The sequence below is a fragment of the Brachyhypopomus gauderio genome, chromosome 2 (genome assembly GCF_052324685.1).
Source record: "Brachyhypopomus gauderio isolate BG-103 chromosome 2, BGAUD_0.2, whole genome shotgun sequence".
NCBI classification, from domain to species: Eukaryota; Metazoa; Chordata; class Actinopteri; order Gymnotiformes; family Hypopomidae; genus Brachyhypopomus; species Brachyhypopomus gauderio.
In genome coordinates this window covers 12,302,683-12,318,046 of record NC_135212.1, presented here as the reverse complement: position 1 = coordinate 12,318,046, position 15,364 = coordinate 12,302,683, and the positions used below count along the sequence as shown (strand labels likewise).

At 41.9% G+C, this 15,364-nt stretch overlaps 1 protein-coding gene across 9 annotated transcripts in view; it reads right to left on the bottom strand.

Moving 5' to 3' along the window:
- The window catches only part of stag3 (STAG3 cohesin complex component), a 53,436-nt gene extending 43,385 nt beyond the window's left edge, over positions 1-10,051 (bottom strand). Inside the window, exons 1-8 of one of the 9 annotated variants that reach the window (XM_076987256.1) lie at positions 9,858-10,051; positions 9,448-9,498; positions 6,935-6,985; positions 4,683-4,733; positions 3,844-3,943; positions 3,502-3,708; positions 2,552-2,648; positions 1,620-1,696 (exon numbers count right to left, since the gene is read on the bottom strand). In XM_076987256.1, coding sequence (XP_076843371.1) covers positions 1,620-1,696; positions 2,552-2,648; positions 3,502-3,708; positions 3,844-3,943; positions 4,683-4,733; positions 6,935-6,985; positions 9,448-9,498; positions 9,858-9,958 — 735 coding nt within the window. In that variant the 5' untranslated portion in view covers positions 9,959-10,051. The other 8 variants (XM_076987247.1, XM_076987249.1, XM_076987248.1 and 5 more) reach the window with 8 other exon arrangements.
- Between the last annotated feature and the right edge of the window lie 5,313 nt (positions 10,052-15,364).

Below are 15,364 nucleotides of genomic sequence, written 5' to 3'. Positions count from 1 at the left end.
TTTTGGGGGCCATGATTTGATTCAAAATCGATTTTTGATTCAAAAAACGATTTGATTTATTACATTTACATTTATGGCATTTAGCAGACGCTCTTATCCAGAGCGACTTACAAAAGTGCTATGTAGTTGCTTGGAATCTCCAAGGTAGAATTTATAAAAATGTCTGCTTCAGTCTATAAAATCTGCATGACCTACTACAGTCTGCTTTGCAAGACAGAATGACAAATACAGAAAATTAAGTATTCACATTTAATTAACAAAAATAAAGTGCTTTGGTGAAATAAAATGGTTTTTGTTGTGTTACCAAAATTCTTGAGCTTCATTTTGCGAGCTGTCAGGGCTGGCTCGGATGCAGTTCCCCCAGCCGTTGCTAGGGGCACCAGAGTCAGTCCCAGACTAAACCGGCGTAACCGTACACAGCCAGGTCCCTGCTTTCTCTGTGGTTGCTTATCGTTTAATGGTGTCTCACCACCTCTCTCTGTTATGCTTTCTCTTTACTTATTCGAGTATCTATCTCCTGCGTCGCTTCCTGACCCATCTCAAGTTTTCCCAATCCTGTATTTCTTCCTATCCGTTTTGCCTTTATTTTTGGGAAGGGTTTTATTTTGCTGCGGCGTTTTTTGCCAGTTACTTCTGCTGGCGTCCTTGGTTTCGTTTTCGCGTAGCATTTAACCGCGCTGTTTTTTTAGTTACTGTTATTTTGTTTCTTCCTCCTGTCTCACTACGGTTGAGTGTTATTTTTCACGCATTGTATTTTCCGCGTTGTTTTTTTGTTTCTATTTACTCCGTGCCCTCATGGTTTTGGTTTCTATTCTTTTGCGCGTTGAGTCTTCTGTGTTGTTTTGTTTGTTGTTCTGGATCGCTGTGCGCGTTTCCCTCTCGCTAATACATTTGATAAGTATCAAACGTCTTGCTCTTGCGAGCCGGCACTTGGGTCCACCCTTCTCTATATAATTTCACTTGGGTCCACGTAAAGTCTCGCGTAATTTTGTAATTACGTAACGTGAGACTTCACCACGACTTAGAATCGATTTTGGGACATTTAAAATAGATTCTGAATCGTAGTAAATGAGAATCGATTTTTGATATATGAATAGATTTTTTGGCACACCTCTAGTAAATATATTTCAATTTAGAAGTCCATTTCTAAAACTTGAATGGGTCCAAAACATTCCCTATGTACTGTAAGTAATAACTTCTATGACGGCATTCCAAAAATAACTCAAGCTGTCTGAAAAGCAACAGTGTATTTCTTCTTATTTCTAACATATCAAGCTTACTTATATATTTTATATTGGCCAGACATAGTTAGTAGACAATGTTAGTGATGTCTATATAACTTATTACTTAATCCCACTTACTATATCAACATGTTCCATCTTCTTAATGCCATTCAATTCAGTAAACATGGTTGGATTTATTTTTATGGTTAAATATCAGAACACACACAAACACAAATGAATTCTGTTTTACTGCGAAGATTTCCAGTCTTCCAGTATAATATAACCCTGAAAGGGGCTTGAATTGGTCTGTGAACTAGACTTAAACCAGAAATATTTTAACATCTCTTTGAGGCTTTTAGTCATCAAACCCTTATCCATAATACCTGCTATGTTTACCTCATTAAATTCTTTAGTCAGGTGACTGATGATGTCAGCATTTTGCATACTCTTGAACATCTCCCAGGTCACAGCACCTAAAACAGAAGGTCAATTTCAACACCAACATGATACTGTACCTACAGAGTCTGTGCTTAAAATAATTTGTCCAGAAACACTTCCGTTGTGTTGTGGCCGGATTTGCAGCATTTCTGAATTCACAGCACATTTCTAAAATGTAGCATATGCATTGAATTTGCCTTGTCTGTTTGTGGTGCGATGGGTTTTCTCAACTACCATACCTAACACTCTGAAAAAATCTGTAGGCCTACTACATATATATTTTGCAAATATAATGTGACTTACTGGGATAAAAATGCTTTGTACAACAGTCACTATAAAGCAATGTTTCACAATACAACACCATGAGATCACCCACCCACAGTGATACACTAACATTACAACAGGGATTCTCAAAATTTCAACCTCATGGCCCACCTGTTTATAACCAGAACACACAACAGCCAGCAAGAAAACAAAACTCAACTTATGCTGGATGTGTTTCAGTGCCCATGTCAACAAACCATCAACGTGTGCTCTAATTTGAAAGTGATGCTTTCAGTTTGGGGTTTTTGATTTTGTTATTCCTGTGACCTTTGGGCCTGTTCTGTCGGCCTCCCGGCCTCCAGTCACGGATTTTAACTTGGCAACCAAATCCTTAACAAAGCATCTTGTGTCACTGTTTGGAGGTATTTTCCATAGCTGCCACAATACAGCCCAACCCCTCCCTTTGGGTGGGTGTGTGTGTGTGTTTATATTTCCATGTACGACTTATTATTTGCCTGTATTCTCAAGTTCAGTCTATCACTTAAGATCACATATGATCTCACAAATCTACATCAGCACAGGCTAGGGTGTACTTCATAAACTTTGTAATCAGTTTTATGACTTACCTTTGCAGCCACAGCACTGAACCACAAAATTCACAAGTTCAAGAAGTCCCTCCTCACGATCTTTCTTATAATCTTCAAGCCAGTCATCAACCACTGTCTGGAACAGCCAAACAGATAACACATTAGCTTCTGTTACACAGATAAAGCAAACAGCATCTTGGAACTTTCTATACTTGGTTTCCAATCTTATAAAAGTGCCTAGATTCAGGTTTGTAACTTTTACATATATATATTTATGCAACACAACTAAATAGCAGCTATGATAGTGTACACACAGCATGAAATTATAATCACTGCAACTTACAGGACTGAAATGTTGCGTTATAACATCTTATTTTGGTTTTTGGTGACTCATCTGGATGCATAGGCTATTCCACATAAATTAAATGTCTCTACATTAATAACCCTTTGTTATTTATATATATATATATATATATATATATATATATATATATATATATATATATATATTCCTTGGTCCTCTTGTTCCCTAATGTAGGTGAACATATGTCCAGTATTCATTTATATTATTATCATTATTATTTTTTCTTTCTTCATAGATCAGAAGAAAAACTACAACCATGCTTCAATGCAACCATCTACACTTTAGGCTACATGTTTATGAGTCTTTAGTCGATTAGATGTGAAGTATTCAAGCCATAACATATTTAAATCACCAAACAAGCATTTGTTTCAAATAAAGTGTCAGACTGTCTTTGCATATAGTTAAAGAGATATTCTAAAAGCATATTCAATTTTCATGTTAAGAAATGCTAATTATCCTTTTCAAAATATATGCTTCACATCAAATACACATCAAATAAGTTAAATGAAAATGAATCAGTTTTATAGTATGAACTTGCATGTGAAAATTCAGAAACTGAGCAACACACCATATAGTTAAGGCTGATGTTGACTATAACGACATCCATTTGTCCCATTTTACTCACCACGAGTGCAGACTGGCCAGACATCACAGCTTCAAACATGTACACTGCATGAGGCTGCTTCATTCCCTCCTTACTCTTCTGTCTTCTAGTTAGTGCATATGATGTGGAGCTGCTGGGTGTAATAGGGGAACTAGATGTGTTGGGCTGGGAAGGACTGGAACTCGTAGACGGATGAGTCTTGGTCTTCTGTCGATGCTTTTTTGGAATCTGAGGTAAGGGAGGTGCCAAATGAGACAGGATGATGAGCTTAGTCACCATGGTCTCTCTCATTAAGACTCGAAGATCTTGAAAAGTCCATGGTAAATATATATGATCATGCTTCGGTATTAGTTGAGCACACACCTTTGTTCCCAGAGCTGTGACCCGTTTTCTTTTTGGGGCCTTTACATTGATTGTGAATTCACTGTTGGAATCTGAAACACCATCCATTTCAGATGGACTACTGATATTCAGAGAGAGAGAGAGAGAGAGAGAGAGAGAGAGAGAGAAAGAGAGAGCGAGCTAGTGCAAGATGCTGACATATATAATAATTGGGGGAACTGGGTGGCTTAGTCTTAGACTGGTTATCTTATATAAAGGGTGTGATTATTATGCTGCATTAGGTATATCTTCCTCCACACACATCATAAAATAACTTCTATCAATAACGAATATATGCTTCCATTACCCCATATCATTAACAAACATGATATTAGTAATGATCAATATGCAGATCACACTCAACTTTACATTTATTTAGAACCTAAAGCCCTAATTAAGAAAGTGGACTGGAGAGTGTGCTCCAACTTTCAGGGGATCAGGGGTGAGATGCATGTCCAACAGAGAGGAAACCCTGGGGACCTAGCTAGGGAGATTATACCTCTCAGCTGTGCGGGGAACGCCCCAGTATCCCCCCAGAAGAGCTAGAAGAGGTGCATGGGGAGAGGGAAACCTGGGCCTCTTTACTTAGGCTACTGCCCCCGCGATCTGACCCAAATAAGCTGTTGCAAATGGGTGGATGGATGGATGAAACTGAAGGCCAAACAATGTGTTAAGAACTTGGGCATTACTTCTGATAATAAGCTCAGCTGATAAGTCATGACTTAGGGACCTCTGTCCAAAACATGTTCCTTTGGTATTTAATTTTTAATATCTCATATATATATCCACATGTGAGAAGAGAGAGATACCGTTAGCTTTACCTCTCCAGCTGAGGCTCCTCTTCTTGACCCTTGACCTTCTTTCTTTTCCTGCTGAAGGGCAATGGGAAAAGTTATCTAGATATAACTCACTTTCACCAATTTAAACCAGTAGCTAAACTAAATGTACCTAGCTATCTAGCTAGCAGTTCACTTACATTTGCTGTTCAGCAGAAATGTGTTGTTAACTGGCTAATATGTGTTCAAAAACAGGCAATGCCAGAAATGCTACTAGATAGCCAGGCGAGCTGGTCCCCCACCTCAACTATATTTGCCAATTAGCTAATATTTATATACTCATGCCCCTTATTTTCAGTCACATGGGAGATTACCTCATCACTGGAACGATTATATTTCACAATATATGCTACTCAAATGTATGACACAATGTAGTATAGATATTCATTTTAGAACTATTCTCATCCCTTATAATACTTGCACTACTGCTATTTTGCACAGTGAACAATGTAGTCCCTCAGCACTATTATCATCATCACCATTTTATGATTATTACTTTTACTTTTTATTCTTTTAATTTAAATGTTATGTGTTAAGTGTAACGTAAGAGAGAAACAGTATCTCGATTATATTGGACATACAGTGTAATTGACAGTGTAATTGACAAATGTGCTTCCATGACAGGACAAATGTTGCTACTGTGGATATAGTGAGTTGATAAGATAAATTCTACTTTGTTATTAGAATCTGATTCCTCAACCCAAAAACAATGCAAACATTTTGTCATATATAGCTAACTTCACGCTACGGATTACCCCTGCCGGGCACCCCTGTCAGCAGCGGCAGTTTTCTGTCTGTCTTTACGCTGCTGTTTTGTGTATATGCCTCAGGAGGGCGTTGCCCTTTAGGTAGTTGCACACCTGAGGGCCTTTTTTCTGTCCCCGAAGGTGGAAAGCAGTACTCCTGGACCTTAACGGATATCCGAAATAGGCAGGATCCCCCGATGTTATGGGATGGATGACAGGAGCCCTGGTCTTAAAGAGCCCTGATGAGAGGCGAGGACTCCCCTTATGTGCGGGGACTAGAGGGCTCCGGCCAAAGAGCTCATGCTGAAGGGACAGATACCCCTCGTACTCGGGGAGACCAGGAGGAGGGCCACCCAAGGCCATGGTCCCTAGCAAGCCTGGGTTGGGTAGAGCAGTCCACTCTGCAATGAGAATTCATGAAAGGGGAGGTCTCCCCTGGAGGCCCGAGTGCCACCATGCTGGAGGCAGGGGTCAGCCCCAAAACGGTAGGTAGGTCTGGGAGGGGGGACAACCACTCCCCAGGGAGGTAGCCTGCACACGCATAGTGTTTGTGAAGGGAAAAGTCAGAGCACTGCAAGGGCTCGAGAGTCCCGTGTTCGAATGGGGTGCGGTTATCGTCTGTTGATGACCCAGTAGGCTGCTGGTTATTGCATCGTTAATTTGGATTAGTTCACGGGTTTTGAGTTTGTGCACTGTATCCATTTAATCCTCCATTTTCCCTGAGACTGGCACGATCTCCTCCTTTATTGCACTCGCTCACCCGTGACGGCTACAGTGCACTGCAGTTACGCCCTGAACGTTCTTTGTGTAAAACCAAAAAGATTCCAGGTCAGAAACTGCACTTTACCAAAGCAAATTACCTTCAGAATTGTGTTATACAGAATTCATTTAAAGCCAATGAAACATCTCAATTGCAAGTTGTTGTGAAAAATAACTAACTGCAGACATTATTTTAGAACATTGCGTGCAGCCTAAACGAGGAAGTTGTGTCACTCTCTGGGTCAAGGGACCAGACGAGAGTGGAAAAGAGAAGATAGGAATGAAAGTAAATGCTCCCCCAGGGGAGAAAGATACTTATACTGTACATTAGTCAAGTGTACTGATGATTGGTATATGACCTATCCGTCCATTATTATGTCTCTGAATAGTATGTTTATTTGTGTATATTACCAGTCCCTCAACATATATAAGGATAGGCAAAATGTGCAATAAACTAGAGTGCTTTGGTGAAGTAACAAACTGCGTGCTTGTGTTGCTTTCACAGAGACTCTCCGAGCACTCATAACTATCCTTACAGGGACCACAACAAAGTACACAAAGCTTCCAGTGAAACACAAGGTTTAGGACAGAGACCCTTTAATAGCTGTGCAGTCCTGATGAAGAACCTCTGTCCAAAATAATATAAAATACTGTTTATTCTTTAAAATTGTATTATATTTTTAAATTATTCTTCACACACTCACACACACAAAGAGGTACCATTAACTTTACCTCTCCATCTGAAGCTCCTCTGCTTGACCCTTGACCTTCTTTCTTTTCCTGCTGAAGGGCAATGGGAAAGGTTAGCTAGTTATAACACTTTCACCAATATAAACCAGCACTTTAACAGACAACTAAACTGTACCTAGCTATCTAGTTAGCTTACATTTGCTGTTTGAACAAGACTTGTGCCCAACTGGCTAAAACATGTTCCAAAAGAGCCACAATTACTAGAAGTGCTACTAAAGAACCCACCAAGGTGGTGCCCCATTGACAGTATTAGCTAATATTTATGTACTCGTGAATGTATTGATACGGCCTCTGATGTTTTTAGGATGTCTGTGGGTTGGCTGATATTTTATTTGCAGGTTTTCCATTAGATGGGGGGAGTGGGGGTCACATGACGTCTCCGCTTGTAAGGCTGTAATTGAAGGCTGATTAAGGCTGAGCTCTAGCGATGGATTAAAAAGCTCGCCTTGAGTTTGTAATGGTACCCTGTGGTATCTTGACTAGTAAGCTCAACGCAGTCACGGGTGACACTGGTTGTGGTTTGGCTTTTAGACATGTAGGTGGCATGTTGGTGTGGTGATCAGCGCTGTGTTGGAAAAAAGAAAATTAAAGGCTAATAACTTGATGTGTCAATTTAGTGTTTTTCAGGAAGACTGTGGGAAAGCAGGAGTAAGGAGGCCTCAATGGCCTTGAGGAGAATAGAAGGGGCTATGGCGTTATTTCTCTGCCAATAGTTGAGAGCACATTTTTTAAGTGTGAGAGCGTGATTCACGCAGCTCGCACGGATTTTCTTTGTTCTCGCGCAAAATATTAATGTGCTCTCTCATATTTACTCTGCTCTCGCTCAGATTCGCTTTGCTCCACTACAGAACCGCTCGCGCATGCTCAGATTTATCCTGCGCGCGCTCAGATTTATCCTGCTCTCGCACGAACATACTCTTCTTCCGTTTACTGGAGCGTGCGTGCGCACTCAAACCCCTCCCGCGCGCTCGCGAATCTTTTTATGCTCTCGCGCTCGGAATTCACAGAAAACAGCCAATCAGAAAGCAGTAACGGATTTTGACTATCACAACAAATAAAGTTGTGATAGTCAAGGTCAAGACCAGATGCAGAATTGCTGACAACATTCTGCAGTTTATTCAACAACCCCTCCAAAACTTGCTGTCTAAGCAAGACCTGTAGGGTTAAAGGAGTATAATTATTACCTGTACAAGTAAAAAAAAAAAACACAGAACATTGTTTACACTGGATATTGACCAGAAATCCATATCCTTTCTATAGTCATATAACACAGGATATAATGTAAATATAATGTATATTTAAGCAATTAATCGCAGTACCGGAGCAGCAGGAACAATGTCATTGGTCAAAATCCGTTACTGCTTTCTGATTGGCTGTTTTCTGTGAATTCCGAGCGCGAGAGCATAAAAAGATTCGCGAGCGCGCGGGAGGGGTTTGAGTGCGCACGCACGCTCCAGTAAACGGAAGAAGAGTATGTTCGTGCGAGAGCAGGATAAATCTGAGCGCGCGCAGGATAAATCTGAGCACGCGCGAGCGGTTCTGTAGTGGAGCAAAGCGAATCTGAGCGAGAGCAGAGTAAATATGAGAGAGCACATTAATATTTTGCGCGAGAACAAAGAAAATCCGTGCGAGCTGCGTGAATCACGCTCTCCCACTTAAAAAATGTGCTCTCGACTATTGGCAGAGAAATAACGCCATAAGGGGCCTATTCAGTGCAGGATGTGTAGCAAGCAGTTTTTAGATAACCAGGCACACAGGCTGGGAGAAGAGGAGCAGGTGAATTTCCATGGAGAGCAGCCAGGATTGGGGAGTTATCGAAACTTAACAAATCGAAACTTATGGACAGAGAGTATGAAAGAAAGGACATCGCCCAGCACGAGAGGCTTTTCGCTTGGACACTGCTGAGATCCACTTGGGTTAGGTAGATTCCTAGGCAAACTAGCACCAGTGCACTGAAGAGTTTGTACCACGTATACTTCTATTATATTGCATTCAATTATATTCTATATAAATCATTTTAAAAGAACTTTTGTTGTCAAGACTTTGCTTGGACCACTCAAAACCAGTCGGTTCATCGGGGCGGTGTTGGGGCCCGTCTGGGTCGGAGAAGAAAATTCCCAACAGCTGTCACCTCACAGCAAGGTCTGTGTTCAATTCTCCATTCTGACACACCAGGAAAATCAATGGCACTCATTGAAGTCCCTTATTTTCATTCACATGGGAGATTACCTCATCACTAGAACAGTTATATTTATACTATAAATTTACAGTTATATTATAACTGTATAGCAGTATAGAATATACTTCAGTAATATTTATAAGTTATATCAGGTCGTAAACTGCACTGTACTGAAGTAAAAGATGTATAGATCTAAAGAATTACATTATACATAATTCATTTAACGCAAATGAATCGTCAGTATCGCAAGTACACAAAGCTTGCCGTGAAACACGACGTTTGGGGCGAGTGTGAGAAGAGGAACAGTCTGCTTTACCCCTCCAGCTGAGGCTGCTCTTCTGGACTCCTGGCCTGGCTCCCTGACATGCTGAAAGGCAAAGAGGAAAAGTTATCTAGGTATAACTCGGTTTCACCAATTTTAAACCAGTAGCTCAGCAGAGAAATAAATGTTCCTTGCTATCTAGCTAGTAGTTGGCGTACATTGTAACAAGGTTTGTGGCTAACTGGCTAATGGACAAATTTACCTCAGTGTTTGCCGCCAAAGTTACTGTGCTAGCTAGGCGCGCTAGTTGAACCGCCGAACTCTAAGACAGCAAGCGGAGGAGTAATCTATCCGCTATCTCGCGCTTTTTTTTCCAGAAAACGGTCTGATACTAATACTTATACTAATACTACAATACTAATAGTGACTAACAGGTATTGCTAACAAATCACTCGGTGCTTTACCTTCGACGTTTTTGATACTTGTAACGTTGTTCGCCGTAACAGCTCGTTATGGTGTCTGACGTGCACGGTGTGCTCTGTGGATCAATGCGCGTGTGGCGCATTAACACGGTGAACGCACGGAGGGGTGATCAGGCTTTACAGGTATTTGACTGCGGAGCTAGTGCGCGAGTGTAGTGAGTGTAGTTCACAGGCGCTACAGTGAACGGTGTCCTACCGCAAATATAGTCCTACAGTCCTCTAACGTTATTCTTCTAGTTGCTCGTTGTGGTATGGTTTAGAGAACTTAATCGCTAGCTAACGTTAACTATCCAGCAAGCTACAAGCTAGTTACATACAACGTGCTCTGTTTAGTTTGGGGGTTTATACTACTATGTAAAGGGTAGTGATGGGCACAGCAGTTCTTTTAGATGAACTGAATCATTAGAATCAGTTCACTAAAAAGATTAATTCAAAAAATTCGTTCACCGAATCGCTCAGTGCTTGGCAGGACCCACCTACTGACGTAATCGCGGTGGCTCCGCCCGTGCGCGAGAGCCTCGCGCGCTGTGATTCGCGAAGTCGTGCACCTGTCGAAGTTTGGAAACTTCGAGCACGCACGCCGCGCTTCAGCGCAATGAACAAAGTCGTGTTTGCAGGGTTCATACACCTTCACAAGGTGGAATTAAAGCACTTGTACGTCACTTTAAATGTCCATTTCAATATTTCCCAGCATGTTAAACTTAATTAAGTTAAATATTTATACATATACTCGAAATGATTCGAAATAATTCGCTTTTAATCACATTATTTAATGGTTGTTTATTTTCAAAACGCCCAATCTTAAGGTCTTCACGTTCTCTCATGTTTTGTCCTGGAATTACAAGAGGATAGTATTTGTTAACGTAATACAGGAGAACTGTTCAGTCAGACAGCTATTTGTTGTGAAACGAAGTAGTTACAATTTCAAGCATTTGCAAGTACTTTAGCCTAAATTCCAGCACTTTTCAAATATAAATTACATTACAAATACAGTAATCCCTCGTTTATCACATTCTGGAGATTCCAGAACCACCCAATATCCGATAATCCGCGAAGTAGAAACGGTATATTTATTTAAGTATTTATACACTATATTAAAGCTTTATAAACCCTCCCCACACCTTTACATAAACATTTCCCATTCACTTATTAACCATTCCCACACTGTTCTGTGCATGTGTGCTTGTCCAGTGAGCAGGCGTGTTGTTTACAATCTCATGTAGGCGAGTAGCGTCTCAGGCAAGCAATGCTGGTTCTCTATTCCGAGAGTAAATATGCACTATTTACTGTAATTCGTACTATTTTATTATTTATAATATTCCTTTATTGTTAGAATTAATACTTATAATATATTTTTATACATTTTGGGATTTTGTCATGTAAAAAATCATAAAATAAATATTTTTTCCACCGATCGAATTCCGCAGACAACCGGCGAAAACTGTATCACTGTAACATAATACAAAAAATAAGTATGAACTAACCTACAAGTGAACGAGAGCCCTCAGTTCATGAACGAATCAGAGAGTGAACGAGAGCCAGTGGCGTGCACACATAGACACCAGGTGGTGCCAACTCTGCCCTTTATCGACGAAAGTGCCCTTTTGAAACTTCTGGGTTTTTTTATTTATCTTTTTTTATCATTTTACTGGGGTCGGTTTGAAATGATTTTTTGAAAACATGAGCGATTAAAAACAATGCCCTGAAATGAGCCACCACCTCGCACACGCCCGACCTCTCTCTTCCTTTAACACCAGATGCGCAGTTTAGTTCAGCGAGTGGAAGGAAGTGTTTTCAGCACAGCACGCACGGTCACAGATAGACTTCTTCTCCCGTGCCCCACCAGCCAGGTTACATACACATCAAGTAAAATCGTACCGTTTGCCCTCTAAGCCCAACGTGAAATCATTTTCTTGTGCAGTATGTCTCATACAGCACCAAACTACTAAGCATTTTTAGACGACTGGTCACCTGATAAACTAGTCGCTCTAGCCCAAATCAATGATAGATAACGTGAGGACGACCACATACAAATAATTAAGGTAGAGTTTGCAAATCTATGTGTTAAGTTGAACGTACTGTTGTATAGGTTTTGTTAGGCAACATAAATTACCACATTCATTTAAGAAGAAACGGGAAGTTCCCCATTACCTGTGAAAAATGCCCATCTGCATTTATGTAATGACAACACTCAGTAGCCTATAACTCCTTCTCCTATTTTTTTGGTCTTTTTACTGTCTTAATTGTAGGCCTATATTGATTTAAATTGTAAAATATATGCAACAAGGCCTGCAGACAGTGGAGGGTAAACAGAAGTTAACTGAAGGACATGACTGTATATAGTTAATATTGGATATGAATTATATCAGTTGGCTGCGTGACTTTTTTCCATTGAAAACTCACGTTTAGAGAATGTTACAAATAAAAGTCAAATTTCATTCAACATGTGCTTGTAGTTTTTTTTTATTTGCGCTAAAAAGTGCCCTTCAACCCCCCCCCCCCCCCCCCCCCAAGCACTTGCCCCCCCAAAATGTCTGTGCACGCCACTGACGAGAGCCCTCAGTTCATGAACGAATCAGAGAGTGAACGAGAGTCCTCAGTTCAGTGACCGAATCAGAGAGTGAACGAGAGCCCTCAGTTCAGTGACCGAATCAGAGAGTGAATGAGAGCCCTCAGTTCATGAACGAATCAGAGAGTGAACGAGAGTCCTCAGTTCAGTGACCGTATCAGAGAGTGAACGAGAGCCCTCAGTTCAGTGACCGAATCAGAGAGTGAACGAGAGCCCTCAGTTCAGTGACCGTATCAGAGAGTGAACGAGAGCCCTCAGTTCAGTGACCGAATCAGAGAGTGAACGAGAGCCCTCAGGACAGTGAACGAATCAGAGAGTGAACGAGAGCCCCCAGTTCAGTGAACGAATCAGAGAGTGAATGAGAGCCCTCAGTACAGTGAACGAATCACTGAGCCTGCACAGTTCCCTCGCAATCAATGACTCTATTCAAAATAGACTACTACATACTGGATGCTGCATACTGGACTCAGTATATACTGGATACTGCATACTGGTCCTCGTAGTAAATGCAGTACAGTTTCCAGTATGCGACAAAAGCAAAGCATACTACAGGGTCACGTGAACGTAGCGTTGCATGATGGGATGCAGTACACCACGAAGATAGCTCTGTTCGCGTACTGGAATATTTTGCGGAAGTAGTAGGTCATCCGGGTATGTTTCGCGTACTGGAAAATTTCATTTTGCTCACATACTGCATACGGCATACTGATTTGGGGCTTGATCAGTACGCCAGTAGTATGTAGTAGGCTATTTCGAACACAGCCCCTGTCTCCGCCTCCAGATTCGCAGGTGATTCTGTGGTTCACCGACCAGCGACCACACAGCAGTTCCCCTGTATGGCCTTCCCGCTGCTGAGCTCAATTACAGAACTGAAAAAGGAACAAATCAGCTAAGGAAGTGATTCGATTCAGTTCGTTCACTCAAATGATTGGTTTATTTGAACGAATCGTTCGCAAATGACACAACAGTACTAAATGGCAATGATTCGAGCGAGAACAATAATTCCTCTGAAATGATCTGCCCTGATTGGTGAAACGACCAAAACACTTGAAATGAGATTGGTTGACAAGATCATCCAGAAAACAACGCAAAATGATCCAAGTAGATTTCACTGCAGAACAGAGCACAGTGCAGAATGCCCTGTTGGTAGTGAAGGAGAATGTTGGTAGTTAAAGCAGGGGTTTATCACATCGGAGAAGACCCAATATGTGAAGAAATACATGTAATAATAATAATAATAATAATAATAATAATAATCTTTATTTGTATAGCACCTTTCATACATACATGCAACTCAAAGTGCTTTACAGTATAAATAAAAAGAAAACATTAAAAGAAATTAAATATAAAAATATTAAAATAACATAAAAAGTAAAAAAGTAAAGTAAATAAGATAATAAAAAAGTAAAGTAAATAAGATAAAACTATTACCTATGTATAAGTGTGACGTTCGGTGGCTGGACGAAGGACGAGACACGAAATCCTTCTGTGTAACAGACGTCACGTTTATTGACTACAGGTATTGCACAATAGCGCACGAGTTACGTAGAAACAGACACGGCAACGTGTAGACATTAGACAAAGACGAGCACAGGACACTGCGCGAGCGCACATTAAATAGACAAACCACATTAGCCCCATGTGATTACGAGACAAGTCACAGGTGAGACTTATAAATCACATGACATAACCCTAACCACGGATATCCATAGACGCAGACAAAGCACGTGAACAACGTATACACACGCCCAAAAGGGAGGGGCCGGGGTCCTCAACGTGACAGACGCCCCCTCCAAGGGCACTACCCGTCCAACAGGACCGAGTGCCCCGAACCCACGACGATGGGCGGATCCGACGAGCTCAGTCCTGTGTCTGGGAGGTGATTGCCCTTGGTGAAGCGTCCGTCCCGAATCGCCTAGCACACCTCCCCTGGGAAGACCGGGGAGAAAACGTTAGACACATTTAACGGAACGGACACGAATACACACACGGGCACATTGACACATAGAGGAACGGGAAGGAAAAAGGGGTTTGGTATACATACGGGTAGACTTACAAACACCGGAACAAACAAACACGTAACAGGCGCCAGACTACGCGCCAGGAGGAGAGCTAAGAGTGGAGAGAGGCCAGGCGCTGCAGGGGACATTCCTCCTCCAGCCCTCGCTGCGGACCCTCCGCCGGGTGCAGCGTGGCTGGCGGACCTGCCCGGTGCAGCGCGGCTGTCGTACGCGCCCGGTGCTGCGCAGCTGTCGTACGCGCCAGGTGCAGCGCGAGGGAGCTCCTCCGCCGTGTCCATATTCTCCTCCTCACCCTCCAGGATCCCCTCCATGGACTCCGCCGGGCTCTCACCCTGGGAACAGTCCATGGGGCTGGCCCTGGAAGACATGGAGGACGCGTTCTCTCCCGGAGTCCTCCACCCCTTTACAGTCCCCACGGAGGAGGGAAGGCTCTCTTCCTCATCCTCCGTGTAGGGGTCGCTCTCCGATACACCAGACCTCACGGACGGGGAATAGTCCTCCGCACCGTAATCCACGGTGGACGCATCATCCTCCTGTAGCCAGCGCTTTTGAAAGTGCTTTTGAAAGTGCTAAATGATATCTTAATGAATGCAGACGGTGAAGTGTCTATCTTGGTGCTATTGGATATTAGCGCTGCCTTTGACACCATTGACCATGGAATTTTGCTGAACAGACTGCATCAGTGGGTGGGGTTGTCTGGAACTCCTCTGAAATGGTTTAGTTCTTACTTGTGCAATAGAAAGTTTTCTGTGGTCATGGGGGAAAAAATATCCTCACGCGCTGACCTTGTACATGGTGTACCTCAGGGATCCATTTTGGGTCCTATTTTGTTCTTATTATATATGCTTCCATTGGGAAAATTGATCAGTCGTTTTAATATTTCTTATCAATTTTTTGCA